The sequence below is a fragment of the Hoplias malabaricus genome, chromosome 5 (genome assembly GCF_029633855.1).
Source record: "Hoplias malabaricus isolate fHopMal1 chromosome 5, fHopMal1.hap1, whole genome shotgun sequence".
Classification (NCBI taxonomy): Eukaryota; Metazoa; Chordata; class Actinopteri; order Characiformes; family Erythrinidae; genus Hoplias; species Hoplias malabaricus.
This window is the reverse complement of record NC_089804.1, coordinates 24,422,346-24,445,003: the sequence shown is the minus strand read 5'-3', so window position 1 is coordinate 24,445,003 and position 22,658 is coordinate 24,422,346. Positions and strand designations below refer to the sequence as shown.

The 22,658-nt window shown below is 41.7% G+C and overlaps 1 protein-coding gene across 3 annotated transcripts in view; it reads left to right on the top strand.

Annotated features, from left to right (window-relative positions):
* Positions 1–22,658, top strand: part of kcnab2a (potassium voltage-gated channel subfamily A regulatory beta subunit 2a) — a 103,071-nt gene that overhangs the window by 39,654 nt on the left and 40,759 nt on the right. For 2 of the 3 annotated variants that reach the window (XM_066670320.1, XM_066670321.1), the window contains exons 2-3: positions 2,513–2,680; positions 4,348–4,389. In XM_066670320.1, coding sequence (XP_066526417.1) covers positions 2,604–2,680; positions 4,348–4,389 — 119 coding nt within the window. In that variant the 5' untranslated portion in view covers positions 2,513–2,603. The remainder of the gene's footprint in view (positions 1–2,512; positions 2,681–4,347; positions 4,390–22,658) is intronic. The other variant, XM_066670322.1, reaches the window with a different exon arrangement.

Genomic DNA, 22,658 nt, shown 5'->3' with positions numbered 1-22,658 from the left:
GTAAAACAAGCGAGTGCTAGAATTTACCCAACTTGTCTTGTGTTTAATGCAAGACAGGAAAACCGTGAAGGCAGAGATCAGAAAACAAAATTATGCTTAATATGGAAGGCAATAAATTGGCCAGTGCTGGAAAGTCTGGTTTATATGCAAGTGTAGATCCACATTAACATCCCTGCTTTGCAACGTTCGTAACCTGTGCCTTGTGCGACTGTGTTCCATGTAAGCACTCATTGGCCACAGCCACGGTCACAACCCCTTAAAAAACCTGCCTTGGTTCATTCTGTACAACAGTGTGCAAGACTTCCTGCTTTATTGCTTGTTTCTATATACAGTCTGATTTGTGCCCACGTTTGTGTTGAATTAAAGTATGTTGGTTAACACCCTTGCGAGCATCTGCATCTGAATGTCATGCCAATGAATGAATGCCAATTTTCAGCTGTAAATGTGTTGATGGCTGTGGTGTCACAACCATGTCTTTGCCAAAACAGTGTGTGTCTGAATGTGGTGGGGCTGGCCCCGAATATTTGGATATAACAATAACAATAATTTTTTAGTTTTGCACTTTTCAAAAACCCAAAGCGCTTACAAAATAGCAAAACAAAGAACATCAAGAGGAATGCAGCAATACAAAAAAATACAAGAAAACAAAAATAATAATGACAGTATGTATTGGCAAATGAACAACACAGAGTGTTAAATCGGGTCCCAGAATTAGCAGTCATTGTAGATATTAGCAGCTTTAGCGGACAGTAGCTGTGCCCTTAGTAGCCCTGTGTATGCACGAGTTAGCGAACGACTCAGGGAGTGGAGCCATGCTGGGAACCGCAGTGCAGCCTTAATTTTAAAGCGGGCGCTGATCACTGATTTTCTGAACAATAGGGCTGGCCCCAAGTGTTCGCGTATTCAGATATTTGTTCGTTGGGTAGGTATTCAGTTTCTAATTTTGAGATTCGGATATTCAGTATTTTGGATAAATTCAAATAGTTTGGATAAATGTGGCTATCGATAAAGGCAACGCTCCACTCAACACACATTCAGGCTCTCCAGCAGTAAAAACAACGCTCTCCCCGCTTCAGTCATATTCAGGCTCATCAGTATAAAAGTCTTTGTGCAAATGAAGCCTAAAACTCAGTCATATAAAGCAGCCTAACATGCTAAAACAACACACTTACAACTAAGCGAGGCAGCACTGCTGTTCATTTTGTCAGCATTGTGCCTGAAATTAGAGCACCTCTACTCAAACTGGTTACATTGTGTATAGTCTGTGCCCTTATTTAGCAGGTTAGCAAGCATAGCTAACGAGAGGAGCCACGCCGTGGGCCACAGTGCAGCCTGGTGAGAGGGATATTAAAGCAGGGGTCGGAAGCGGATTTTGTTAATGACAGCAATATACACCACTCCACTCCCCAAATATTCAGGTATCCACTGAATCCCTCGGCCGAAGCTCTGAAGCCCTAAAAATGGTACAGCTCTAATATATGGAGGATACAGAGTGAATAGTGTTTTTTCAGACAATGTCAAATGGTATTTTGGAAAAGCAAAGGAAGTAGCAGTAGTAAATCTTCAGACACATTAAAGCATTGGCGTGAACATGAACAGTGTGGCTCTTGCAGCAGGAGGATGTTTGGTTACTGGGCTTTGTATTTCATGTAGAGCAGACCTGTTCCATGTTTATCTCTTTTGCACAGCCCTGGTCACCAGTATCTTCTGATCTCTCCTTCAGACCCTCTCTCTTTTTTTAGTCCTCCCTGTCTCTCTCTCTCTCTCTCTCTCTCTCTCTCTCCCCCGTGCAGTGCCCTGCTTTGGGCAAGTGCTTGTGTATAATGCATGAGGAACATGGCGTGTTGTAGAAGGAGCTCAGCAAGGGCAGGACAGCATGGTGTATGGTACCAGCAAACTGATTCAGAGAGAGTGTGTGTGTGTGTGAACATTTTTAAAACTGCTTTTATGATCAATTTAATTTTAATTTTGTCACGTCATACATTAAACCATGCTTCCAGAATCTGTCATTTTGTCCTTGGTTAATATCTCACACTGCTGCACAGATGTCTCTTTTTAGAGAGATGAATGAAAGATTTTTCTTGCTTCATTAGCTCAATGTTCATTGTAAAGAAATAGCACTATCTAGTGGCTGGTACCACTTCCTGCATGTAATTTTCTGTATTTACAGAGCTAGTGTATACAAATGGCTTGGCAGTGTAATGTTTAGAAACTAGTACAATGATATATATATAATTGAATTCTTAAAATGATTGAATGGATTGGGTGATGACATAACTGTTGTAAACGGTCTGTAGCCCTCAGTAGAAATATGTGGGATGAGATTACTTTAAATAATGAAAGAAAAAACCACACAGTGTGTCCATACCTGTGTATTTAGTACTATGTATTTTCACATTTTTTAGTTTCTTTAGCATTACGAAATGTTTCTTTTTTGACTGCCCAACTAGGATCACAACCAAAAGCACACACTCACATTCTATTTTTGTCCTTTTTTTTTTTTTTTCCTTAGAGGCCCAGTGAGGTGAGAGACAGACCTTGGTGGTTTGGAGAGAGAGAGACCTCCCAGGCAGCCTGGCCACACTCCCCACTCACCCGCCCATATGTATCCAGAATCTACTACTGACTCTCCTGCTCGCCTTTCCCTCCGACAGACTGGCTCACCAGGCATGATCTACAGGTTAGTGCTGTGGTTTTATAGTTTGTCAGGACGAGGGGACACATGTTTGAATTTGTCTTTGTCCAATCAAGCCTTTTTTTTTCAATATGTTGTTTGAAACTGCCAAATGTCAAACTATTGAAATGTCACAGCAGATGGACCAATAGGCAAACATGGTGATACTTCATGGTAGAAATTCATTAGCAGTACGTTTTCCACTTTTAGCAGCTTGTGACTATTGATGGTTTAGCATTTTTATTAGCATTTTAAATACAGTATATATGTGACAAACATGTTTAGAAAATTCGGCCTGTGGGTGTTTTGACCTATGGATTCCCAGTAGCATAAGGATGCTAAGTATATAAATATAGCCATATGTTTAACCTGTAAAACAGATTGTGCCCTGTGAGCCGTTAGCTGTGTTTGGCTTGATGCATTAGGCTTCATGGCTGTTCCTCAGCAGAGAGGTGCACTGATTCACCGGATGTGTGGAGGTCATGGTTTCCCTCCAGCTGTAATCTCTCCTGCCTCATAGACCGTGTGACGGTGTTACATGATCTGAGACATGTGATGTGGTGCTAGGGCGCGCACACACACACACACACACACAGGGTCCCGAGGATATGTCACTATGTGTAACAGAATAGATGTTAGTTAATCATGCTTCCCACCAATGACAGGTGAACACCATCAGGGGAACAAAAGCAGTGATTTGATTTATACATATGTAAATTATAGTTAATATGTATTTATTTGTTTCCCATATGAGCCATCACTGAACTGATTCAGTTCACTGATTCAGTGGTGACAGTGGGATGGTCACTGAGGCAGTAAATTTATCCTTTTTCTCATGTTAATGATAGCCTTTTCATATGATTACTATCACAGAAGGTATTGGAAATGTGATTCAGGCACGAAATGTGAACAGATGCCCAGCATCCAGCAAAGCTCGCTTGTTTTTTAAAGTACAGCTCTGGTCTGGGCTTTTTGTGAGGTTTAGAAGTTTAGTATCTTTGAGATGTATGCAGCTTTGCTCTTAAGGCTCTTGGTTTTCTCTAAGAACACATTCTTCCCTCAACTGTTTGTAGTTTTCACGGTGGCCAGCAGATGGAGATAGAGCCTCAGTGTTTTCACATTTCCTCTGCATTACAGCTACACTGTTTAGTTTAACCAGCTTCTGTTATAATCATGCTTCTGTTCCAGGTTGGTTATATTACCTTTTCGATATCTCCTGCATTTGCTGGTCCATCTCTTTTCATTTGATAGCATCTTTAATATACACTAATGCGACTTGGTCCGTTGAATGCTGTAATAGTCTTTAAATGGAAACTAAATTTAGAGCTCATTGTTATGAACCCATAATGTAGCAAGCTATTTTGTTCCCGTTCCATTTTGTCTAATAGAGGTGTAATATGTGGTTATGATTGACGCATTGCTACCGATTTTATTTTTCTTTGTTTTTCCATGCATCTTCTTCATGCCCACAAATATATCTGCACACAATTTGTTTTGTCAAATCCTCATTTATTTTTCTCCATCACGTTTCATGATGGCGTTTGTCTTGGATTTACAAAAGTTAAGTGAAATCGGCTAGGTGGAATTTTCCATCTCTCTTTCTGTCTTTCTCTTTTCCCTTCTTCTCTGTTAAATCCTGCTCTCTTTCTCTCCGTTTCTCCTGCTGGCCTCAGTGCACGGTATGGGAGCCCCAAACGCCAGCTGCAGTTCTACAGGTACCTCTTTGTTTGCTGTTTAATTAGCTGCTGCTATCTGATACTGTTCTCCGCACCTTTCTGACTTTAAAGCTGCTTTGAAGTCAGTTGTGTCATGTGTGTGTGTGTGTGTGTGTGTGTGATTACTTGTATCTAATCTTTGATGAAAAGCGGTTTTAACTGCCCTTGATGACAAAATTAGTTTTACACGTAAGTAACACTGTTTGGTGTCAGATGCGATTACCTACTGTAAGTGAGTGTTTCTCATCAGATTACATGTTAGACCTGCTATCAGTTACCCCTTAATCAAGTTCTATCAGTGGTCACTTAGAATCAAGTGTAGAGCAGTGTGTGAACTTGAGTTTTAATGTCTCCGCTGAGCTCATCCAGTGTTCTGGCATTCTGTGGTAAAACGGTCTGTAATAATTGGGCTAAAGTTTCATCAAACATAATAACTACTAATAAATAATAATAAATACAGAGTTGAAATAGAACACTTTCATCTGTTCTGTCTCCTCCAAAGGGCTCTCACTGATTGAACTTTAATTAATGGATTCTTTTGGTGGGGGTGTATGGTTTATAACTGTAAAATTGTACTCCTATTTTTATTTTCTTCAAAGCTGAAGCAACATGTGAAGTCTGTAAGTGTGTAAAAATACACCCAACCCATGGTTTGTTTCTATTCATCAATCTTTTTGAGTTTTTAATGAAAATCACATCACATTTAAAGTAGGTTTTTGCATGAAATTCTTGAGGTATTCAGGTTTATTTAAGTTCCTCTGTGCACCTGTGTATCTTTACTCTTTCCAGTTCTTGCGTAGACGTCCTGTGGGCTCTTTGAGCCTGCTGATCCAGGATGTTCGTTATGAAATGTACTTAGTTTCTCTATCTCTCTTCACTCCGTTATCTAAATCTGTACTGTCCTGTTCTTTCCATTTCAGCAAAGGATCGTATTTTTATGGGGTGAGATACAGAGGATTGTGCTGATGAGGCTCTAAAACCCATGACTCTAGAGATCCGGGGGGTAATGAGCTCCCTATTGAATTTTTATTTCACTGCCTCGCACATTTCTGGCCTTTTAAGCTCAAAGTATGCTGCTGACATCCCCCAGCGTAGTTGGGCAGGAATCGATCACCTTGTTGATGCCTCTCACGCTGAGAGAGTGTGGCGGGAAAGGAGGTTTACTTCTTTTAAATTATTCCTTTAGCCTCGTGGCCAAGTTGTGGACTTAATTCAAAGTGATTCTCTGTTGTGTGTGTGTGTGTGTGTGGGGGGGGGGGGGGGGGGGGTTGTCCTGGATTTAATGTTTTTCTTCTTTCTTGAGGTTACGGGAAGAGCGGGATTAGGTTTATATGGAGAGGTTTAGTAATTTAAGTTTCTTTTTTTTTTTCATTCATTATCTGTAAGTGCTTATCCAGTTCAGGGTCGCGGTGGGTCCAGAGCCTACCTGGAATCATTGGGCGCAAGGCAGGAATACACCCTGGAGGGGGCGCCAGTCCTTCACAGGGCAACGCAGACACACTCACATTCACACACACACACGCACACCTACGGACACTTTTGAGTCGCCAATCCACCTACCAACGTGTGTTTTTGGACTGTGGGAGGAAACCGGAACACCCGGAGGAAACCCATGCAGACACAGGGAGAACACACCACACTCCTCACAGACAGTCACCTGGAGGAAACCCACGCGGACACAGGGAGAACACACCAACTCCTCACAGACAGTCACCCGGAGCGGGAATAGAACCCACAACCTCCAGGCCCCTGGAGCTGTGTGACTGCGACACTACCTGCTACTCCACCATGCCGCCAGTGGACAGCTGTAATTTAAGTGATTACCAAAAATAAATACATTTGAATCCAGTAAAATCTGTTAAGTTTATATATTTCTGACAGTCAGAACGGATCAGTACAGCCTTCTGTATCTGACTGACCCCAGAGCTCTCTTTGTCATATGCCCATATTAAATGTAGATTTACAAAAAAATAAGAATGACAGATGTCACAAAACTGTGACCTTTTTAAAACAAAGCTGGACCTAAGGCAGATATAATGTCATTAATTACATTACAGGACCTGCCCTGGTTAAACACAGCTTCATTACTGCCTTCTAGTGGCCTGTGCTAGACTTGAAAAAGTGTCTGAAAACTGTTGCACTGTCTATATTATTATTATTATTAGCACCATTGAGTCTGACAGGGTTTCTAGCGGCTAATATTTGTAAATGTGAGTATCTTTACCATTGTTTCTCTTTTTGAGTGTAATCATTATGAGCTTCTGGGAAGGTGTTAGAAAATCTCTGTCATAGGCTCTACCTCTCAGGGCAAATCAGTCTGGATTTAATAAACTCCAAAAATAATATTTAAATATGTTTCTTACAAAAGGGTTGTTGGTCATATATCTATGATACCTATCATACGATCGGGTATAACTATTGAGGCCTTTCACCAACCAGCCTTATCTAAGATGATCAAAAATAATTAGCTATGGCCATTTATCAAGAGGACTTTTTCAGAGAGCATATTGCACCAACCAAAGGTAAGAGTAGACGCACATGTTCATGCACACGCAGAGTCAGCAGTGATGTCATTAGCTGCGCAACCTGCATTACTAAGCTTATTTTTTTTCTTACTCATGTAGGTGCTAATAGTTACAGCACGGTTGACCCAAAAAATTAACAAAACCCAGTTAATAAAAAAACTTGGGAGGACCAGGTGACAGACTTTGTAAAATGTGACCAGTCAAGGCTGAGCCCCAGACTTATTCTGCAGTTCTGAGCTTATTCTAAAGGAAGTGATACAACTACAGAGTGCTTTATAGAGCATTTAAAGACTAAGCACCAGCGATATGAAAGTGTCAAACAAATAAATACAGTGGAATTTGAGTTCCTAACTTGTGTTTATTGATAGTCAGAAAACATGTTATTTCTTACTAATTCAAGGAATAAGGTTTAAAAGACTGTTGGTCCCCATATCCCCCATAATGTTGGTTATTTAGCTAGCTAGATACTGTCATAACAGTCGGTCATAACGGTGTTTTACCGCAGCATTGTTCAGCTGTTGTCCACCAGTGACGTCACGGTTACGTTCAAGAATTTCCGTAGCGAGCTCGGGTTTTTCCATCAATTTAATAAAGTTGTCAGTTTTAAAGCAAATTAAGCTGCTATTTTCATTTTAATTCATACTTATATATGTCAGTAACTAAAATAATGTGAAATATTCATGGAGGTCCATTAAGTGGTGCTTAGCATTTAACTAATAACGCTGTGAGATACAGTGTGATAAATTCCACAACAACATTTAAACACAGCATTACATTTATGCTATATCAGTTTTACTGAAGGTGGCACTGGCCCCTGGGCTTTAAACATATGTTTACTGCAAACATATCATTATTTGTATTTTTTTTTTTTTTTTTTTTTTTGGAGAGAGGTCTGTTGTATTGGTCAAGGACAGGCACATATACTGTTATATTTTTTTTTTTTTATAAAATCTCATTTAACTTATTATTTTTAAGCTTTGTAAATGATTTCAATGTATTAGTCATGAGTTTCTTAATTATCTTGGGATGGAATGATATTTCCTGGTGGGAATGGGCTCTTAGCTCTGCTGACATGTCTTACGCATTCTGTCGTAAGACAGAATATAGTAATTGATTTTGAAAATGGACCAGCAACTTGGCAAATGACTCTCTACCTTCCTGTGGTCATCTTCAGTTCTGACTTTAATTTCTCAGAGAACCTGGCGAGCCCGACTTGTGCTTTAATTAAAATTGCTTTAATTGTGAATTTCCCTGCTTTATACTTCTGTGTATCACAGCTAAGGTTGTTCATTTGTGTGTGTGTGTGTGTGTCTGTGTGTGTGAGTGAGAGAGACGAATATCAAGACAATATGGGGTGCAAGTGTACATATAGATCCATATTCTCATTCATGCCTCGTTACATACTGAAAGGCTTCTAAGTATCATCTCTTGTGGAACAACAATCAAAAGCTTTTAGCACAAAAGCCTCTGAATAATTTAGGCCTGATATTATTTGCTGTGGTTTGCAGAAACAAGCACACCCCCCCACCCCACCCCACCCCACCCAACCGCAAATTACATAAATGGATTTCCTTCATGGAATCTGGCAGGGAGGGGTGGCTGAGAGGGAGGGGGTGGAGGGGGGGGGGTACTCTTTCCTTCACTAATTGGTTTAGGTGCTTGGGAATAAGACACTCCCAGTTTGGGTGGACCGCTGCATTGCTGGTCACAGTCTGACTTTATAAGGCCAGAGTGGCACCAATAAGCCATGAGCCGACCCCCAAGACCTCGGGTGAGTTTCATTCTGCTTTCAGCATCAGCGTCGTTAGTGTCCGCGGTGCATGAGTGTCCACCTCATGTTTTTGTCTTGGCATGGGTTTGACTTTTACACTGTTGTAACTGCATGGTTCTCAGTATTCATTTACACCGTGACTTTGCTTGGATGGAAAATGGAGAATTTGACTGATTACGGTTCACCAGTTGGGATATTTCCTGTGGCTCTTACATCTTCATTTGTTGCGTATCATGAAGCTGTAGGCTTCTGTGAGGGGTGCTATTCGAACAGTCGGAGAATGTTGCTAAAGGAGAATCACAAGCTTTCTTGGGATTTTAGAATGTTTAATATTTCTGAGACCATGTGTGTCATACAGAAGGGTGATTGTCAAGTGCCTGTAACACTGCAAATACCTTAAGTGGATCAATAAGGGTGAATAGAGGAAAGCATCCTCAGCTCAGTGGAAAAATCAAAGTGAATTTGACACAAAGGTTTAGAGATGGTGGCTCATGTAGCGCTACAGAATGTAGTTATATTTTCTTTGGCATATAAAGATTTTTCAAATAGGTAGTAATCTGTGATACACATAATTTATGTGATTATCTGTTAGGGTTTTTAAGTGATGGATATATATATAAATTAAATAAATAAAGTGGAAAAAGAGACCATGGAGGAGGTCTCAGTCGGACGGTAGCTCTGTAAATTGAACCTTGTCAAACCTTAATATAATCTTCAGAACTTACTGCCTATAGGTTTTCATTTTGGACAAAGGCTTCAGCTTCACATCAGCAAACACAGATAACTGCACAGCTCGGTACTGTGATGGAAACAGTCATCTTCTTTTATGTTATTTTGTCCTAATAAGACCAGAAAAGAACCAATGTACTCTGAGGATCTTATCCACACGAGTGTCAGGGAAATTAACTTTCACTTTCACTGAATACAAACAAAAACCTTCCACGGTTTTCAATGTTTTTACAACCTGGAAACAGCTTGTAGCCCTTTACGTAAACGTCTTTCTGTGCTGCAACAAATTAAATACTTCACTTTTATTGCAATATTCAAGCCATTGGCAGTATATAAGAATAAGGAATTCTATATACAGCAATTTCTATGTATATGGAACTTTATTTTAAATGGTGAAAGCTGCACTTCCTCAAGGTCCAAATGCATTTATTGAACTATAAAAAGTAGTTAACTGGGATTTCTACCTCGTAACTCTACATTACTCTGCTGTACAGGAGCGTTCTATTAAAAGTTAGCAGTAACAGCCGCTAGCTGAGGTATGTGCAGGTTAGAATCGCTAGGCGTCGGGCAGATTTCACTCAAGGTGCCCTCGTATCTGTGGCAGGGCACGTACTGCTGTGTCCACCATTGAGCGTGGGTGTTTTTTATTTTTTTATCTGCCACATAATACTTTGTCCATTGAATTAAACCCACCGAGACCACAATAAAAGCATGCTCGCTTTAACTTAGATATACACAAATCAACCATCTTTGTTCCCACACACACACAAACTTTAAATGAAGCCAATCAGTTTAAACATTTATTTGACTCGGCCAATCACGGTTCTGTAACTGAACTGGGACTGGTCTCTCGCTAAGTTACAGCGAGCCGGCTTTTATTGTGGTCTTTATGGGCTTACTAAACAAAAATGCTAATTTGTTGTTGCTTATTGCTGCTAATAAATTGCGCTTGTAGAGCTGTTGTATAAAACAGTTTATTAACTGAGAGTGAGTGCTGTTAAACTAAAAATTCTCCTGTGGCCTCATGTCTACAACCGAATCACAGTGCTGGTAATTCAGTGCAACAGCACTCCCTCTTGTGTGATATTGCTTAATTAATAACTAAAATAATTGCACTAATCAGTAGTGAGCTTGTTTTTTTGTAGATTGAAAATAGTATAATTGTGTAAATTCTGTAAACTTGTAGTGAAATTGATTTGTGGGAGACAGCATTGAAAGGTTTTACTGATGGACCTTTAAAACCTGTATCTGTAATTTGTTCTTAAATATTTCATGTTAAAAATATGCTAAATATTCTTTAAATATGCTGTAAGATTTTGCTGTCTTTTCTTTTCTAGTGCAGCTAAGTGTTGAGTGCTGTAACACCAGTTCTTTATCAGTGTGTGATGAACTAATGGAAGGCATTAACAGGCTCTTAACTCATTAGCCACAGGCTTGTATTGGTGTAATTTAATTGTTCGCCTTTCGTGGAGTTTCTCCAATGCATGCGTGAATGTGGATTCCCGTTGCAGTTTGGAGAGACGTTCTCTTCGCATGTGTCCCACCCAACTGTCGCCCGCCCTCTGGTGTTTGTTCACCTGAGGCTCCTAGCATCTGCCTGTTGCTGCCATTGCTGTTGTGCCTGTCACAGAGGAGGGCGGGATCAGGTCCTGTTACAAGATGCATGGTCACAGTTCTGCCACTGATAGTGGGGACACTATGCTGTGTTTTTTTTTTTGTTTTTTTTTCCCTCCCTTTTTTTTAGGCCCCTCCTGAAAGCCTGTGCTATTTAAGGCGATAGCTCTCAGCTCCCTGTCCTGGTCCCAATTTCCCAAGACTTGTTCACATTTAGTTTGTGTGTGTGTGTGTGTGTTGAGAAGGAAGCAAAGTGTTGGTGGGTGGGGTGCTTATGTAGGGGTGGGTGGGTGTGTAGTAAGAGAACAGGGATTGGATCATGTTTGCGGGAGGGTACGCAGGGGGGCATGCAGGGGGGCCCTATGCCCGACGCCAATCCGTCCTCCCTTCCGAAAACCTGCAGATTCCCAAACCGGCCGTGCCGGGTGGTGCCGTGCGGAAGAGCAGCAGCAGCAGCAGCGGAGGCAAGATGTTGTCCATGTCCTACAGCGAGAGCATTCGGAGCGGGATTAGCCGCTACCATTCGGACCAGGGTCTCAGCCAGGCCCAAAGGCAGACGGACCAGGCCGAGCTTCAGCGGCTCAGGGAACAGAGGGTGGCCGCACAGATTAAGAACATGGAAGAGTTCCTCAAGATGAACGGCCTGGCCCTGGAGGAGTGCGTGTCTTACCAGACGGGCATGAAGTACAGGTAAGGTACTGGGGTCAGGAAATTGAGGAGAAGAAAAGACAAGGAAAAGACAGGTCTGGAGTAAATGTGGGGATGCTCAACAGCTGATATTTGAGGATGTGGCTTTAGCCAATCTGACTCCATGCTTATTCCTCAGTGTGAGGAGACTTTTTAAAGTTTGTAGCTAAATTGATTGTGCTTCGTTTGCAGGCGTTTGTGTTTTCTGTTACGGCTTCAAACATAGGTGCAGTCTCAAAGAAGTGAAGCACCTTTTTTGTTCGACTTTCATGTCTCTTGGTACCAGCCAACTCCAGCAACAGGTTGCTCTTTGGATTGCATCCGTGCTGCAAAAGCTCAAAGGCTTGATGTTCCAATGCAGCATTCTGTCACTGCTACTGTTGTTGTGCTGCTTTGCACCGCTTTTGCTGCTGTGTGATACTTTTTTCAGCCAGCCTGCTCCTCTCATGCCATGCTAGAAGTGCTGGTTTTATTTTCATCATCTAGGTCACTGGCATATTCGCCCCACAATGAGAGAAGGGCAGATCAGTCTCTGAGGGCAAAGTGAGGGGAGAGAAGCTCAGTTAGAGTGCAAAGAAAGTCTCAACCTGCAACATGACAACGTCTCAGTTAGGCTATGTTATATATTTTGAAGTCCTTTCACCCGTTTGGCCTTTATCAAGCAAGGATAACAGGCCCCTTATGTAATAGTAGTACCCCTTTTTCATTTTTAAGAGTTACTGGGTGTAAACAGTGAATACCATATTCAACAGCTGTGCCTTGGGCACCTACTGTGCTCTCAATGGCACAGTTTGCCTAACTGGCATCGTACACAACGATTTCCATCCTAAGGAACGGTCACTTGAATTCTGTTTGTCGAGTTAACAGCCGTGCCTTGGGGCCATACATCAAGTCGAAGTATAGCAGGTCAGACGACGGTTTGGTGTTTTGTGTCAGAGACAGCCGTCACTCGATGTGTTTCACTGTAACGCTTACTCAACCAGCCATGAAGATCTGATCCAGTGTCAGTTCTGGGCACCAGAGTCAAATTACAGAACATATGGTTATTATCCCATCACTATGAATGAACGGATGTAAAAAGTTGATCAAAGAATCCTTCAATGTTGTTATATCGAATGGTCAGACATATTGCTGTCCCTTATTTCTGTGATAAGTGATTTAGCTTCTCTAGGTTCGTATAATCATTCTAGTCTCAGTATAGGTCATTACAAGTATGGTGTGTTTGGAAACCTGCGTAAATTGTTGAAAGGTTAGACTTAGATTTCACACTCTCAGAAACTTAAGCTGCTTCACCTGAGGCTAGCAGCATCTAACTAAGGGATCCGTTCACTCTAATTGACCAATGTACCTCAGTCTTACCTTGTGCCGCGGCGATCGGTGCAACTGGGTCAGGCGGCAACTCCCATTTCCGACAACTCTCATCATTATTTCAAGCAGCGAGAGACTGAGTGAGATGAGAAGACAATGAGAAAGAGAGAGAGAGTGGCACTTTTACCCTGACCTGTTCCCACCAGCGCGCTCATGTATCACTAGCACAAAGTTGTAGCACAATTAACATTGGCAGATCTCTTATCAGGTAAGGGGTGACCCAGGCTAGGCTTTGATTGCTATGCAATGAAGCAGACTTAAATATAGGAACTTTGCAGTGAAATCTTCAGGGTGAAGCACTCAAACGAACCAATTGAGACACCACGCAGGTTAGCTTACATTTGCCTAGCAACAGCAAGATTACACAGGTTTGAGGTTTTTCACAGCAGCTTTTCTTAAAGGAGACATATTATGAAATATTTACTCGTTCAGTGAGCATGCACCATTAATTTGGGGATCTGGAGCTCACTTAACTCGCACGCTGAAATTAAAGCAGCCCATGATATGAATCATTTGATTTTGTCTTTCATATCTTAAACTAGAGAATTGTCTTTCCTCATCTGAGTATCGCCAATCACAAGTTAAACAGCAAAACAAACCCACTGAGCACTGAAAAATAAGATTACAGATTAAACATGGTGAAAACATGGACCGCTTCTGTTCCATGCTCTTCCCTCCTGGGCTTTCGCAATGAACTGAGCTGTGGTTCATTATCTAAACAACAGTAAACTAGAATAACAAACTAGTCGTTCTGAACAGGACTGTTTAATCAAGGGTGGAACCCTGCTGTGTTGTTTGAACCTTGTGGTATGTTGCCCAAATCATGTCCCCTATGGTCTTTCTTTGTCTTAGCATGGTGGATTTAATCCAGTTATTTAGGAACAGACATAACACCACTGATTCACATCCATCCCCCACTGTGTTTGTCCATGTTCTTGTCTCAACAGTTGTGGACATGTTAGCAGAGCATGAGCTCAGCTGTATCTGACATTGGGCATGGTGCCTTAATTTAAGGATTAGAAGTAGAGTTATACCACCCCTTGAACATGAATAAGTAAAGCATTTTGTGGTTACGATGATTTATAGCTTATTACATCTCTGCTGTCTGTTCGCTTTGGTTAGGTGGTGAGACTTGAGTATTGATTTAACTGAGTGGCTCTGTCCATCTATTCTTAATGGACACCGAGGCCGAGCTGCCCCCGACTTGTCTTTTGTCCACATATCATTCCTCTCGCATCATCGTATTGATGGCTATCTTGGCGTTCATTCCGTCATCTTACCCCTGCTGGGCCATGCTCTGTTGCAATTTGGAAGAGGATACAAGTAGTCCTTTGTATTAATTAGCATCAATTAATTCATTTGTGCGTCCATTTTGTTTGTAGACACTTTTTTGGTAAATTGTAGTGTTTCTGTGTCTCTGGCTGGCGTCTCTTACCAAAAATGTCTTAACGGCAAGGTCAGAGTTTCTGAGCATTAACACATTAGGATACATTCTGCCTTTGGAAGCACCTGTATTCTCCATAAAACTGAAGTACAGCCTTAAACCTGCAATTTGTGTCTCTCAAACAATACCCAGCAAAACATGGAGACCATATTTCCTTTATTCAATTTCTTTTCAAAGTAATTCAGGAAAATGATCTAATGTAAAAATAGATATGATACTTATTTCTTTCACCTTGTGACCAGTGGTAAAGCATCTTGCTGTGGTTGTGAGAGCAGATGTAACCAGCAGGTGGCAGTCTTGGTCAGGGAAAAGTAAAAGCCAGAGTCCAAAGTTGAGTCTCAAAAGCACTGTCTGCATTCATTATTTCACTTCATTGATTGGTGTTGTTAGGTATAAGTTGAGATGATTTGCGGCAATGAAGAGAAGATCTGTAATTTTTCATCATGAAGGATAATCTCATCTGTGATTGTGGCTTATCGATTTTAGGAAGCAAAAAGTACCAGGCCATGACATGCTCATCAACAACGAACTGCGGCAGTAAAGATAATTAAAAGTTTAAAACTTGAAAGTGGAAAACACTGCAGTCCAGTCTTGTTTTGTTTTTGTTTTGTTTTGTTTTTCTCGCCCTCAGTGCTGTTGTGCTCCACTGGGTGGCAGGCTAGAGACAAACTTTCATTCATTTAGTTTTCAGTCAAATGGCCATTAAATACAAGTTGGTCATGTTTGAGGAGATGTAAGGAAACCAACATTAGAGAACAACCCACCTACATGACGTCACATATTTTTCACAATACTCTGGTTTGTTATTGTTCCCCTCTTCTTGGAGACTTTTTTACAGTTTGGTAACTGTAGTGGGCTCCTTAACCATAACGTTGTTGCCATTGATCCATGATTCACTGTCAGTTCCTGATCAGTACTCTGGGCTGGCCATTAGCATTCACATTGCCATGTGGCTGTGTGAGAGGCCCAGCTTCTGCTGAAGAAAACATCGATCCAAAACATGAAACTTCTTCCTCCAAACTCAACTGACCTGTTCATGCACCGTGGGACTTGAGAAGTCGTACTCTTGAGTGTATAGTTTTTATCGCAGCTCTATGTATTTTTAATGACGATATACACTTCACCTACATGTCTCCTAGTCTCATCATTATAACATAAATGATCAAATCGGGTGTTAGGAAAACGTTGTTCTCTGTGTAGATGATTCTCAGCCTGTGGTTAGACTGGCATGATTATGGTGTTTTAATGTGTGCTGTGCTCTCTATGAGAATCTTGTTTGGAATTAGCTGGGCTACACTAAAATGTTGGTATTGTGCTCTTGTCCAATTTGTCTCCATTGTGTGGTTCATTGTCTCGTTGAAAGAGTGGTGCAGAGATTCTGATGTTTCCCTTTAGAATTTTTAAGTACAGTGGAACCTCTACTAACGAATGCCTATACTAACGAACTTTCCAAGATACGAACCGGGCATTTACATATTTTTTGCCTTCACCAACGAACCATGACTCTAGAAACGAACCCGAGCCTCCGCCGAACCGGCGGCTGGAAATGGCCACTGACCCCAATAGTCGAGTCTCCCAGCGCCCAGACTTGAGTGAGCTTTTAAGATTAGCAAATTGTAGCTTTAGCAATTTAGCATTAGCGTAAATAGCAGACATCGAAATTTGTGCTAAGTTAATCCGTATCTACGCTTCGTCTCCCCACATTCACCCGCCTACTCTCTGTTATTCCACCCACCCCCCACCTCCCGTCATACAGCCAGAGCCTGTGTTACTCCTCCAGCCAGTCGTCATGTCTTCAAGGTAGCGATGTGTAACCACTTACAACTTTATTTCTTTTTTATTACTGTTACCACTGTATTTCGTTTTTATCTTTAGTAACGCTACATGTATTTTTTTTTACTAATTTGAGAGTGTTGTAAACATATATCAGTGCAAAAAGTGTGACTTTCGGGGTGGGAAAGTCTTCGGAACGCATTAATTGCTTTTCCATTATTTTAAATGGGGAAAATTGACTCGAGAAACAAACTTTTCCACTTACGAACCGCGTCACGCACCAGATCAAGTTCATAGGTAGAGGTTCCACTGTAGTCCTCTTTTCTGGTGATACAGTTTAACATGGTTGTTTTGCCCATTGGCTTAAATAAACAAACAAAGCAAAAGCATTACATTCCCACCACCATGTTTGACTGTGTGTTTGAATGTTTAGGGGGTTTTTTTTGTTTTGTTTTTTGTTTTTGCAAAACAAAAGACCCATTTATTCCTTTGCGTTAATAACTAAATTTTTCTTTTCACCGTACAACACAATGGATGGCCAAAATTGTTTGTTCTGTGGTCAGATGAGACACCATTTTGATCTGAAAAAATCAATACAAGTTGCCTGTAAAGAAAGCGAGCTGTTATAAAGGCAAAGAGTAGACACTCCCGCTTTGTTCATGATGCTGAAAAATAAATGATGTGCCCTTAAATTAAATAAAGGAACATCAGTGTCTGACTTTTGTTTATTGCAGCTTATTTGTTAACATTGCTGTCCTTGCATCGTTGTCTTTCAAGTCAGTGACACACTGTCACTTTCTCTGTAGGCTTTGTCAGCATTACTGTCCACTTATAGTGACTTCTGTTGTACTGTCATCTGTTTTGAGCCTTTAATTGTGTGTGTGTGTCAGTCCATTTATATTCTCTGGATAATGTTGTGCCGATTAGAAATGTCCAAGTTATACAACCTTCAGACTGGACCGAGATTTAAATATTTGCTAACCATGTATTTATGTCATTGAATAGTTGATCAGCGTAATAATACCCTGACCACACAAAGTCCTGAGTTCTGTCTTGTCTTTTTTTTAAACATCTATCAGGACTCTTCTCTGCGTAGCTTGCTCTTCTGCTCTACTTGCTCTTTTAAACATTTCACTTTTTCTGTGTTTCCCCATGTATTATTAATGGCCACTCTCCCTCTAGGGAAACTCCACTGGATCCAGTTTGGAGGCAGCCACATCTCAAGACCTTGCATAACTTCCTAGGCTCGCACTCTTTAGCCAAATAAAAGAGCCCTCAGACTTTGCCGAGCCCACACTACCCTTGCTTTGTTCCTGCCTCTCCTAAGACTCTTCTTAACAGCCCTGTTAAGAAGCAGACAAATGTGCACATCCTCCTGAAGCTCCCTTTATTGCAGGCATCCTTTTGTGTTACTGCTAGGCCTCTATTTTAAGCCTGTACCCGGCGGGTTTTTTAAGGTTCAGCCGAACACATTCTTTAACCATTTACAGTGGCATCCCAGTACCAGTCGAGCATGGCGACATCCCGAGTGCTGACTAAACACGTGGAGGCCTATGTCACATGTCTCAGCAAGGCCTCTGCAGAGAGGCTGGAGACAAGTCAGCAAATTAGCATCAACTGTTACCCTTAACCCACACACAAACACAAACCTACAATTATAGATAACTTTCTGCTGCTGCAGTCTTCCAAAGTCTTCCAAGTCTTGCACACTGACTTCTACGTCTACAAGCAGATGACTGAGCACAGCTTGACATTTTTAGCTTATTGATTCTCTACATTAGGGTTGGGACTGTTTAATGGGTCATGAGGGGGGGGGGGGGATAGAAATATAATGATAAATTATTCTGCAACTCAGACTGCCTAGATTGCTCAGCTGCTGCTGTTCTAACTTTAAGTGTGAATCCTATTTCTTATTTTTACCCCCTACTCCTTGGAATGGAGTTATACGGTGTAGCGTTTAAATTCTTCCCCTGCGAAACAAATGTGGGTCCTTTAACCCACCGCTCTCCCAACAGCCCCATTTTTATTATAACTGCCTCCATGGTTCTAGAAAATCTTAGACGTTGGAGCATTTCCTGCACGGACCTGATGGCATTCAGTCACAAGGACATGAATCAGGTCAGGTACTGATGTAGGATGATTAGCTCTGGATCACAGAAGTCACTCCATCTCATCCCAGAGGTACTGAACAGTGTGTTCCATCACTCCTGAGAACAGAGTGCTGCTGCACCACAGTCCACCACTAAGGGCTTCGTTGCCACTGTTTAGAATTAAGCATGGTGACTTTACGCTCATGGGCAACTGCCTGTGCGTTCCTTTCTATGGAGGTTATATAAGCTATAGTGTGTGTAGCTGAATTCACTGATAAGGGGTTTCTACAAACTGTTGGACATTTAGTAAATATTACACAATCAACTAATGTTGTGTGCAGTCTGATTCAGAGTCATCCAGTCTTTCCGGCAGAGTCGGCTGGTCCTGTGACTCCACAGAAAGGTACATGACATGCTCATAGATACAGGCATGGTCCGAAATGTCAGTTTATCCAGTTTAACTTCAAATTAGAAGCATATCGATCTCTCAAATTGCTTTGAAGTAATTTATCCAAGTTTCTGGAACATCAGTTAAATCGGTTTTTGTGGCTCCATTCATTTTTCTCTGTTATATATGCAGATTGTAGCGTTGGGGATTCCGTATGTTCTACATACAGCACACATTACTCGCTCTCCATTTCCTCGCCAGGCCAGCCATCAGTAGATTAGCGTCCGTGGTCCCCTGAGGCCTATGCTTCAACTCCACACCTTGTTATGCAAGCTGTCACAAAGCGAGAGAGAGACAGAGATGCAGAGAGAGAGAGAAAGCAGACCATTCCGTGACCCTCATTGGCAGTGACGACAGCATCTCACGTGATCCCAGTGTTTCCACAGTCTGCACAGACATGGCGATGTTACGTAATAGAGGGTTTCCCTGAGATCCTCTGCTGCAGTCCCACGTTTAGTCTCCGGGGATGTGCTTGAATCAAGATGGGAGGTTTATTTTTTTATTTTTTTATTGTGCAGAGGAATAGGGCTATGGTTCCCTATAGTTTTTGATCAGGTTGATCGCATTTCAAAATTGTCTTTATTTATTTTTACATCAATATTTTCACTTTATTAGAACAAATATTAAGACCTCAAAAATATGCATTTATTCCCTGTAACAGTGATCTCAAAAGAAGAAAGAAGCAACAACAAAAAATGACCATGGATCAAGAAGCCAAATACACTTGTATTGAAAATAAGGCTGTTGTGCTCTAGCTAATGTTTTTCAGGAACCTAGTGGAGCCCATGGGCTGTTAATGATCCTCTTGCAAATATCATTGAATGGTCATAACCAGTGTTTTTCGCCCCCTGCTTGTACAATTGAGCAAGTGGACAGGTGTAAAACTTAATTTAATAGCAATATTTGCTCCAGTAAATGAATGTATTATTAAATTGTTATTGGTAGTTATTTTCATTCATTCATTCATTCATTCATTCATTATCTGTAAGCGCTTATCCAATTCAGGGTCATGGTGGGTCCAGGGACAACCTGGAATTATTGGGCGCAAGGCGGGAATACACCCTGCAGGGGGCGCCAGTCCTTCACAGGGCAACACAGACACACACACATTCACTCACACACTCACACCTACGGACACTTTTGAGTCGCCAATCCACCTACCAACGTGTGTTTTTGGACTGTGGGAGGAAACCGGAGTACCCGGAGGAAACCCACGCGGACACAGGGAGAACACACCAACTCCTCACAGACAGTCACCCGGAGGAAACCCATGCGGACACAGGGAGAACACACCACACTCCTCACAGACAGTCACCCGGAGGAAACCCACGCGGACACAGGGAGAACACACCACACTCCTCACAGACAGTCACCTGGAGCGGGAGTCGAACCCACATCCTCCCTGGAGCTGTGTGACTGCAACACTAACCTGCTGCGCCACCATGTCGCCCTGGTAGTTATTTGTTAACCGGAATGTTGTGTACAGGTCCATCCCAACACAACACTAATGCTTCTGTTGGGGCCAAACAAGGACTTTTGAAAAATGAATTAACTCTAAAGGAGTTGTGGTTGGAACTAGAAGGAAGGTAGAATGGGCAGGACATTTTTAAAGCCTGTATCATGGCCACTTTACAGTACAATGTTTTGTTGGATGTCCTGAGTTGTTGTTATTCTACTGATCAAGCTTTATTTTCCATGGCTCTAGTTAGAGTAGCTGTATAGTAGCATTTAGTCTAAACGGTTTGTTTGTCATATTGTGAAGAAGGTCTTAAAGTCCTGATTCAGAGCTAACTGAAGTTTACAAGGCAATGCCTCAGTATCCTGTGAGCGCTGAAGCGATTCATCCTACTTGACTCATGTTGTTTTCCTAGAGTGCTCTCAACACTGCCGGATACAGTTAGTGTAGGTAGTTTGTTCTTGTCTTCTTTGTGAGTTCTTCTGAGTGTTTATTTGCCATTCACTTTGATCCCAAAGTCTGACTCAGTTGAGAGCTTCCTCTAACAAAAGACAGAAAGCCTGTGCCATAGATTTTAGTCCCATTTTAAAAATACACTGTTGTGACACTAAAGTGGGGTAAATGGATAGTGGGAGATCTCTAGCCACTGAGACAACTTTCAGAAGCTAAGTGTTCCTTAATGAACCCAATAGGAATTCGATATAACCATACCCTCCTGACCGGCCATTGTTCTCCAGAGTGGTCCAGGGATTGTCTAGCTGGAGCAGTAAGCAGCTCTCGCATAGATCCTGAATCTCATGGGGCTTGTTATGCCTATCCAAAAGTCCCTTACTCTGCACTAGTGTAGCTGGAAAGTAAAGGGATAAAAAAAAAAAATCACATTTGTCTGTTCATGGTGGTGTTATATTTTTCCTGCACAGTGTTCAAGCCACAGCTGCTGCAGAGCTTTGGTCTGTCACTTGCTTTGTTCCCTGTTCTTTTTAGAATTTGATGGATAAGTCTAGTCACAGGTCAGACAATGAAGGAGTTAGCTGATTGCTATCAGACTACCTGTCTTTCCACTGAGTGATTGCGTTGTCTGTGCGATTGACCCATGCCTGGAGCCTCAAGCTAGACATGTGTGAATCCTCCTGTCCCTGCAGACACATGGCGGCTCAGCGCAGGTGGCAGAGTGATTGAATGAGCAGCGCAGGGGCTCAATGTGTCACTCCGCTTTCAGATTTCTTTTTATGGAGCCCTAATAATGATGGATTTACTTTCTTTTTATTTGGATGAGTAATTGAGCATACAATTCACATATTTCATTTACATCTTCTCATTACAACCAATTACTCCACGTTATCGCTTTATCGTGTGAAGTAGGTTGGTTATGTGCTGCAATGTAGCTTACAACTCACTCCACAGCAATCCTTACAAGGCTTCCTTTACTGTTCCAACAGGATTGTGTATTGTCAGCATTGTGTGCAAAGAGCCGCCAATTCCAGGAGGGATGTGATCAGCTTAGTAGATTTTTTTTAGGATAAGCCTGAAATGGGCTCTTAATCAAAAAGAGACTGCTGAGACTGGAGAGTAGAGTTAGAGCTTCTGCCATGGGGCTAGGAGAGAAACCCGTCTCAGACCAGGCAAAAACTTATCTCAGCCTTCAAATTAATCATAATTCCCTCTGCTGACACCACAAATCAAACATCTAGAAAAGCTAATTCAGTTGAAAATATTTAACAGATGTGTCAGAGCATGGAGTGGAAAGCTTGATGAAATAACTCCAGACGTGCAATAAAGAGAGGTTTTCTGGGGTTTAGCTATATTTAGAGTACTTTAAATCCTATATGGACATCTTATCTCTCAGCCAATGGCAGTAACTAGAGAGTGGATAGTCAGATGCTGCTGGTAGTGTAAGGAACAGATGGAAATGTGGAAATGAATCCTGTGTTGACCTGGTCTAGCTGATGCTGGCCACAGTAAAGAAACCCATGCAGTGTTTGTTACAATGTGTGGTGCATAAGAGGGAGTTACTTGGACGGAAAGCCAGGAGGCAGTCCTGCAGATCATGAGCTCCTAGATATGTTTTGGCTGTAAGCTCTGACAGACAGCTGACAGCTGTCCTTGTGTGAAAGGTCCAGTCCACCCTTACACATTGGTTCCAAATCTGTTGGACTGGGAATGGCATAATGGACAAGGTCTGTCAGGAAAGGCAGGTGATTTTAATTATTTTCTTTTTTTATTAAACTATTTCAGCTGTCCCCACCTTGTGCCCAGTGACTCTGGGTAAGCTCCGGACGCACCACAACCCTGAACTGAATAAGTGCTTACAGACAATGAAAGAATGAATGAATGAATTTCAACTGTCAAGCAAGTGTTATATGA